Source organism: Clupea harengus, chromosome 7, assembly GCF_900700415.2.
Source record: "Clupea harengus chromosome 7, Ch_v2.0.2, whole genome shotgun sequence".
Classification (NCBI taxonomy): Eukaryota; Metazoa; Chordata; class Actinopteri; order Clupeiformes; family Clupeidae; genus Clupea; species Clupea harengus.
Window position 1 is genome coordinate 6,703,248 of NC_045158.1, and position 8,488 is coordinate 6,711,735.

General features: G+C 40.3%; 1 protein-coding gene and 1 long non-coding RNA gene across 2 annotated transcripts; both read right to left on the minus strand.

The window, feature by feature from the left end:
- Window positions 1-408: 408 nt before the first annotated feature.
- LOC105889911 (solute carrier family 2, facilitated glucose transporter member 11-like) lies at window positions 409-7,372 on the minus strand. Its single transcript, XM_042708170.1, has 12 exons — window positions 7,316-7,372; window positions 6,718-6,816; window positions 6,016-6,176; window positions 5,366-5,490; window positions 5,089-5,218; window positions 3,912-4,060; window positions 3,268-3,455; window positions 2,671-2,781; window positions 1,979-2,080; window positions 1,672-1,747; window positions 1,399-1,526; window positions 409-1,023 (listed from the first exon to the last, which is right to left on the minus strand). Exons 1-12 carry the CDS (start codon window positions 7,370-7,372, stop codon window positions 829-831), a joined length of 1,521 nt encoding a protein of 506 aa, XP_042564104.1. The 3' UTR covers window positions 409-828.
- Window positions 7,373-7,391: 19 nt separating this feature from the next.
- On the minus strand, window positions 7,392-8,488 carry LOC116220996. Its single transcript, XR_004163958.2, has 3 exons — window positions 8,337-8,488; window positions 8,186-8,218; window positions 7,392-7,827 (listed from the first exon to the last, which is right to left on the minus strand). It is a non-coding gene; the product is annotated as an uncharacterized LOC116220996 (long non-coding RNA).

The window sequence follows — 8,488 nt, forward strand, 5'->3', positions numbered from 1 at the left end:
ACAGCCCAGTTGACACTGATAGAAGCTTGCCAACACACTAACTGGTGTCTTTTGGCAGTATAGCTGGAAATGTCATGCTGTGAAAGCTTTTCTTCCATTTTTGCAAAGTGTCAAATGTAAAACGTGAAGTTTCCTCTCTATATTTTTTTTATCTTTACATGTGTGAATGGAGAGAATGAGCATGAAGAACGTGAACCCTAAGAGAGCAGTATAATAATGATAATACTTTATTTTTATATAGCGCTTTTCTAGATACTCAAAGACGCTTGTATACCAAGGAGGTCATGTGTGGGGTCAGATGCTGGTGTCCACACCAGAACTCTCTGCACAGTGTAGATGGGGCTGGTCAGAAACATCTGAGGGGTACTATGAACCCTTCTGGACATGCCTACCAGATGCAGGCCAGTCCAGCTATGAACTTACTGTATCTCCTGCAAATGTAAGGGATGTGTTAGGCAGTGCCAGTGCAAAAAAGCGGAATTAAACGGCACAGCCCTCTGTTAGTGTTGAAGAGACTGCCGTGATGGACAGAAGCGCTCTCTCGCTCTCTTTTCATTTTATTCGTCACTTCAAAAAAATTAAATGTCACCTTTTCCCTCCCTCTCCCAAAAAATACAACAAAAAAGTGAATGCCTTTTACTGCATAAAATACTACATATGATGTGTTCATTGATTCACTGAAGTTTATTTAAAGTTCAAGTTTATGTAAAATGTAGTGTAAATTGTAAATAGTTATTTTACTCTTGTGATCAAACACATTGATCTGAGTATTTACATGAATGAACACATTGATTATATAGGTTGTAATGAGTACTGCAATTCCCATGTTTACAAAGAGGTTGACCATAGTGTTGCTCCGATCCCTTCTGAACCATTCACCCTCTTCCTATCCTTGTGCTGGAATGCAGCATGAATCTCCAGGAAAGTTTTGTTCTTGGTTTCCGGAACTACAAGGAATATGTAGATAGCCACCATAACACAGACGACCAAGAACACCAGGAAGCAGTATTGCTTGAGCCCATTCTGAAAAGAAAAGCATAGAAGCCTATTTGCTATTTGGTGGACAAATAGAAAGAGGAAAGAAGACCCTTATAATGTAATGGAAATCCTTAAATCAATTAAACACGAACTATTAATGATTAGCCAAGAACTCACAAGCTGTTTTCTCAACAGAAATATTTTGAGAAATATATCTTCGGGGTCCTTTATACTAGTGTATGAATGCTGGATCACATGTGAGGTGGTGCTGTTACATGAGTATCAGCATGACTGATCATACTGACAATAACTGTAACATAACTCTCTCTCTCTCTCAGTTTAGGCCAAATACAGACACCATGAAGGCCAAATACAGACACCACAGCATTGGAAAAGAAATACGCTACTGCTTGCACCTACCACAATAAATGGGAAAGCCATTCCAATGATGAAGAAGCTAAGCCAGTTGACAGACAGTCCAATCATATATGCGGCAGGACGTGCAGTTTGGGTAAACAGTTCAGTGGTTAAAATGTTGGTGACTCCACCTAAAACAGAGACACTGCAGCATTAACATTTGTGTCATTGCATTTAGACTGGGCGTTGACACTTTGACCGTATATTCACATATATTGAACTAACTGAAAAATGGGCACAAAGAATGTTTTGCTGTATTTTAGCGCATGACTGCACCTGGTCCCAAGCCAAAGCTGAGGATGAAAGCGAAGACACAGATCATACTGAGATACGGCACCCATGGGCTGGCCTCCTGAGGAGAGAAAGGAATGATCCAGCATTTAAGATCCCATTACTCAGGGTTTGCCAGACACACACACACACACACACACACACACACACACACACAGCACTGGATGACTGCAAAATCGTGCATCATCACTAATAACAAGGATGCAGTATACTGTAGGTCTCACCAATACAGCTAATGTAGTTAGGGTATCCATACTTTCACCAGTCATGCGAGATGCTTTAAATCATTCACCTGGAAGGTAAGAGCCACAGTGAGACAGAAGCACCAGAAGGCCATCAGTGAGTATCCCCCGATGATAAGTGCTCTCCTTCCCAGAGATTCGATCAGCAGGCCCTGGAAGACACACAACTCGCATGACATTCCTGTTGACAGACCTGGCTCATGCCTGTCTCCCTCCAGCGCAGAACCTCTGACAAATCCCTGCCCCCCCCCCCCCCCCCCCCCCCCCCCCCCCCCCTCTCTGGAGAGAGGCCTCCGGTCTTTTTAATTGCAGACATATCACTTGATTTTTGGGGGGCTTTTTATGCCTTTATTTGGATAGGACAGTGAAGTTATGACAGGAAGTGAGGCGGAGAAGAGGTGGGGAGAGGATTGGGAAATGACATCAGGCCAGACTTGAACCTGTGTCCCCTCTGGCAATGAAGCCCGTAAGTGGGGGGGCTTGCCTACTGAAACTAGCCTCCCCATCTAACCAGGTTACCACAACTCACCACTCATCCTCCCATAATCATTTTTGTTACTTCTCTTTTATTCAGAAGTTAATGTCAGAGATGCTGTGTCACTTAAAACTACACAACAAATCTGTCAACATAACTAACGTAGAATTTTCAAGTTAGTTGTGATTACTGATATCTCTCTCGCCCTTTTCCTCTCTTCACAGCATAATAGTGAACCAGGTAAAATGTGTAATCAAGTGGACTCACACAGGAAAGAGCCGTAACAAGTTCACATATTCCGGCGCCAAGTGTCACATAAGGGATCTTGTTTTCTGGAATTCCTGATTGGGAGAACACATAATCTGCATAGAAATAGATCTGGAACATGAAATCACAACGAGTTAATTTCATTAAAGAAGAGGCTGCATCCCAAACTTCTTAAACAGTGGTGAGACATTATCATTCATCATTTACACCAGTGGTTTCCAATTTAGAGATTAAGACACAGTAATAATTTCACCCCCATTTTGAATATTAACAGTTTTCAATCTGTCAATATATCAAAATCAACACATTTTCTTGAAGTCAATGTCATGTAACATCTTGTGTTGACAGAAGCCATATACCATCAGAAGATTGTTCATTTCCAATAGTATATCACGTGTAAAGAACATGTCACCGGTTGTCATGGCTTCTAATATTATGATAGCAGTCATGTATGGATTATTACCGTGACATTTTATTAATCATTAATCATAATTCTTATTATACTGTGTGAATACACAGTGATGTGAATGATGTCTCACCACCATATTATCTTGAACTTTTGGTTATATAATAAAGTATAATTGCTGTGAGTCATACTGCATTGATTCCATTGAGCTGTTGGAAAGCGTTTAGGACAATGATTGTGTAGAGCTGCCAGCGGAGACTCTGATCCGTGAACAGTTCCCAGGGTTTCTTAGGTTTGACTCCAACAGCATCAAGTCTCTCCTTCTCTATGTCTGCCTTCTCCCCGTGGTATTTATCTGCACCATGAAGCTGTTTCAGTGCTGTTATGAAACACAAGACATGGCAGACATTCCTCAGCTCACAGGGTTTACATTTTTTTATTATTCCCTAGATATGGGCATCATTTCAGGATTTGAGAACATTTTCAGATGTTTAAAAATCATGTTCAACCTTAATTAGTCAATGATGGCTTTTTACAGTTTAGCAGTTTGATTGTGTCTTCAGGATGTGAAATGTTTTGTATTAAAATGCAGCATTTTTTTCTTCATTCTCTAGGATAGGGAATGAAATATCCGACCTTTTAACCTTGGGGTGGCCCATTCAAATCAACGGAACTTTTTGGAACATTCTGAAGAGCCGTATAATAAAAGTGTAAGATAGATGTGCTGGGTTGCATGCATGCCACAACAAACAATGTGTCACAGAGCCTAAGCTGTTTAAATAAATAGGAATATTTATAGGCCCTGCATATCATTTTTTATTTAGCCGTCACTTACCCTCGTCACATGCACGCTCGTCCCCTTTGTCAATCAGTAGGTAGCGGGGGCTTTCTGGAAACCAGGGCAAAACGAGGAGCTGCACTACCGCTGGGATGAAGGTGGTGGATAACAAGATGGGCCAGTATCCCTCTCCACCCAACAACTCACTGCAACAGAGTCAGCTGATGTTAGTGGGATAGATTAAGAACCGATAGCAACAGTTGCCTGGTCATGCATGCGTAAGGTATTTCTCATGGTGGAATGGACAAAGGCAGGGGCGTAAATGTAGGCTGTGTTCAAAGATTAACTTGTATTACATTAAGTGGAGTACCTTATGCTATATATACCCTTGAAAAGGGCAAATCTATCTCCGTCATGGTTTTATTATTTTTGGGAGAAAATAGTCAGTGGCAATATATAACATAATTAAATGCTTATCCTACATCAACTATAGAAACTATTAAAAAAACTATTCAATTAAATTAATAATTTCTTATTTTCTTTGGTATTTTTGCCATATACAGATATGCAATCATGATTGCTTGGTAATATGTATGTTGTTGTCCAATGTCAAGTCTCTATTTGATTATGTGATGAGACGATACAATATAGCGGGTTTAGGCGCAAAATCTGAACGTCAAGACCGACAAGCTGACTGAGCACAGCCAGAGGCACAGCACACCTGCAAGCCGAACGATGCCTTTCAAACATAAAAGTGGTGATGCATGATTTACTTTTTCAATGGACAGGATAGCCAGCCCATTCAGCCTTTCCTGCTCCATGTTGCCCCTCAGGTAGGTCATAATGAGTTTCAATTTGGAAAAGGATCTCTCCGCTGTTGCCACTGTCACAGGTAATGTCAGAAACAATATCAGGGCTGTGCATACCTCACCAAAGGTGGATGTTACGGAGTGATAATCCACAATCAGCATCTTGGCAAATTGGGAGACTGGGGACTGCTGAGCAATCTCTGCTCTAAAACAGGCCCTGAATGATAGGATTTGTGCAGGAAACGTTATTGCTATGTCCCTGTTGTAGTGGTCAGACAGACGTTTTGCCTTGTTATATAGCTCATCGCCTGCGAGCATTATTATTATTTGAACAAAAAAATCAAACTGGCAGAATTATTCAATTGAATGTGACCGCCTCTGCACTACCAAATTGAAGTAAAGTGAACTCCTTAGGCCTTACTTACTGCAGTCCAACCACCTGTCCTGTGAAAATGCCCCCTGTGATGAATATGGATGTGCCCATGGCCATAGCGCCACGCAGTGCCCGAGGGGCAATCTCACCAAGGTAGAGGGACTGCACACATGAACCTATGCCTGGGCATCAGAGGAAAAGAAGAAATAAATGAATTCACGAGTATAGGAAATCCCATTACTGGGAGTATTAACAAAACTTTTCCTTTAGAGTTTTTGAACAGTTTCTAGAGTGTTTACATTTTTTTTTGTATTTGTCAGAATATGTACCTGCATTTATGCCAGTTAGAAAACGTCCAATGATAAGCAATTCATACAACCCTGTGGGATGGCTTATTCCCATGAAAAAAGCTGCAAGCAAAGCAAAGATGTTGTTCATCATCAGTGTCCCTTTCCTATAACAAAACAATAACAGAAAAGAAGAGATGATCAGAATCAGTATAAACACAAGCACTAGTTAGCTAATTTACCACTGATTATTAGATTACATTTCAAATTAATTCACCAGCCAATGTGTTTTCTGTGGACAGGTTGATTTTGAATGCAATAGCATGGTTAAAAACATATATCACCCTTGTGTACACTTTCTAGGCTATACCTGATGTCAAAGTGAACAGCTAGTTAGAATTCTCTGTCATTCATTTACAACTACCAAATGGATTGAATGAAAATGAAGCATGTTAGCTAGTTGGCTTCACCTCTAGGAATATACAGCCTGTTGTAAACAGAACACGATATGACGGTGCCACATCCCCAGTACTCTATAACTCTGTGTAGAACTCTATGTGCCCCTATAATTTAAATTCAAATTTCATTGGATTACAGCACCTATGTCCTTTACTTGCTTCCCCATTTGTCCTCCAGACTGTATGTTCTCATCAAGGTGATTATGGAATGTTACGTTACTGTGCAATACCAACCTTCCATACTTGATCGCCAGTGTTCCACCGACAAGTGAACCGACAAGTCCACCGATAGTGAAAATAGACACTATGATGGACCACAGGAAGGTGAGCAGCTGTTCTGATATCTCAGTGTTGTATCTTTCCGTCCATGTTTGGTTGATAAATGTCATCACATGCTGAGATGCAAGGGAGAGAAAGAGAGTTTGGTGTGTGGACAAGAGAACACCATACATCAGACAATGAATTGCTCTATAGTCTTTGCAAAGTTGTGGGTCACACACCACTTTGCTGTGACTAAGCAAAGTCTGACCTCAAGCAGGCCTTCTTCACGTGACAGTTTCGAATAGAGGCCATTTCGGTGGTTAAAGATGTGCTCTGTCTGCATAGCTATTGGTCAGGTTCACGGCTGAGTGGGGTAATGCACTGTGGCCGTTAAGATTGTATGAATGACCCAAAGGAATGTTGGCCCTCCTGATTGGATGCGCATTAGTGAAGGTATAGGGTGCCTGAACTTCCCAAAGATGGGAAATTGAAACAGTGGCTAAACAGTTGAATATGTTCTAAGACTTAATAATAATAATAATAATAATTTATTTTATTTGTAATGCACTCTTCATTCAAAAGAATCTCAGAGTGCCACTTGGGTGGAATCAAAACGTTCGGAGATTGTCAAGTGGTCTCAGTGAAAATTACAGCCAAAAACATGCACTTACTTACCTTAGTGGGTGCATTTACAATGGATATGTTATAGCCATACTGAAATGTCCCTCCAATGCAAGAAGCGCAGACAGCCAAAATCAGTGTTGTGCTAGGAACCTAAAGCCAATAGAATGAATGAAACCCAATACAAAGTTCATGGAAGTCCACACTGACAACAGTTTATATACAATACAATTGTTTATTAAGCAACATGGAAATACATCTCACTAGAGGCTATAAGACAGTAAAAGGAAATGTTTGACATTTAACAAGAGGCCTAAATAACGTGCACTCTGACAGAAGCATGCTCATGATTGTAGCATAGAGCTTTATTCTTCCCAACAGGCTGAAAATGCATGATGTAAATTACAGTTGCAATGCCACAAAATACATGCAATGTAACAAAACATCTTCAATTCAAAGAGCAGGGTCGACAATAACTGATGGTATAAAGATCCGTTGACTATTAGATGAAAAGAATTACAATAGCCATTACACAGGCTTTTGTATTACTACTAGTATAAATCACCAAGCCTTTGTTGAAATGGTTCATGATATCTCATTAAACTATAATATAGGAAATATGTTATGGCAAATATGATTAAACTCAGCTTACCTTAATTTGCTCATGCTTTTCTGTGATGTCTTTGAGCAAAGGCTCAGACTCCATCATATCTCCTTTTTCTTTAGTCTTTTTCATTTTTCCTTATTTTTCTTCTTGTACTAATCTTTGGTGGCAGTGCTACTCATTCTCTGAGCATTGTGGGGAAAAAAGGTTAGTTGTGCCTCTTTTATGTACAGGACAACACAAGTGATCTTTTGTTTTCAGTCTGACACAAACTTAAACAGCATGAAAATTGCACATGATATGGAGAGAACCTTTTTCTTCAAGGTAGTCTACAATTGTAAAAGACATGTGATGGAACTATCACTACCCTGGCTATGTACTGTCTTCGTCTCCGTAAGAGCAAATAGTTGAGACCTGACTCATTAGATAGAGTGAAACTATTATTTCTGTGCTAGACCCCTGATGTAAAGGCTTACAGGCTTTAGTCAGTAATGACTTACTCATCGGTGACCGCTTCCTTCTACTGGCTGTTCTTCTGACTGGGAGCTCAGGATCAGCTTCTGGGATCCCAACACAGAGAGACACTCATTCACCCAGGATCTGAAGACCAGACTCACACACTTATTTTCACACACTGACTAAGCCCGTATAGTTTCTATACTTCATCTTCGGGTGTTTTGGGTGTTCTGTTCACACTGATGTGCCTAATGTTTCAACCCAAACTGAGATCAAATTTCAAATGCAGTTTAAACTCATTGGGTAAATGCTAATACAGACACATGAAATGAAAAACAAAAACATATTTCATCAGATGGCTTCAATAAAATAGGAACCAGGGGGCTACAATACGGATCAGTGTAACAACTAATGATAACAATACTGTGTGTGTGCGTGTGCGTGTGCGTGTGAGAGACTCACGTTCTAAAGACTGAATGATCTGGATATTCGCCCCTGTTGAGAGATACAGAAAAATAAAACATCAAAATGAAGCATCAAATGTGGGATCCTTGTCTTCTAAAACTTTGAAATAAGTAATTCATCATTGAGTCAATTCTACATTTGTATCCACCTGATGCAGATATCCTGATTACTTCCTGCCTGAATATTTCATCCAGTTTCTCTTCCAGCTGCACTCCAGAGACAGATTCCTTCACAGCCTTAAAAGAGAAGCTTTGGTTGAAGGTCATGCTGGGTAAGTCTTTAGAGCGAGGCGAGTCTCTG

Bases quoted from the DNA above. Each gene is read 5' to 3' on its own strand.
- LOC105889911 (XM_042708170.1), bottom strand. From the start codon at position 7,372: ATGATGGAGTCTGAGCCTTTGCTCAAAGACATCACAGAAAAGCATGAG. The intron at 3,456-3,911 runs GTAAGTGACGGC...GTTTCATAACAG, and splicing joins CGAGCGTGCATGTGACGAGG to CACTGAAACAGCTTCATGGT. The intron at 1,024-1,398 runs GTAGGTGCAAGC...TTTTCTTTTCAG, and splicing joins TGGCTTTCCCATTTATTGTG to AATGGGCTCAAGCAATACTG.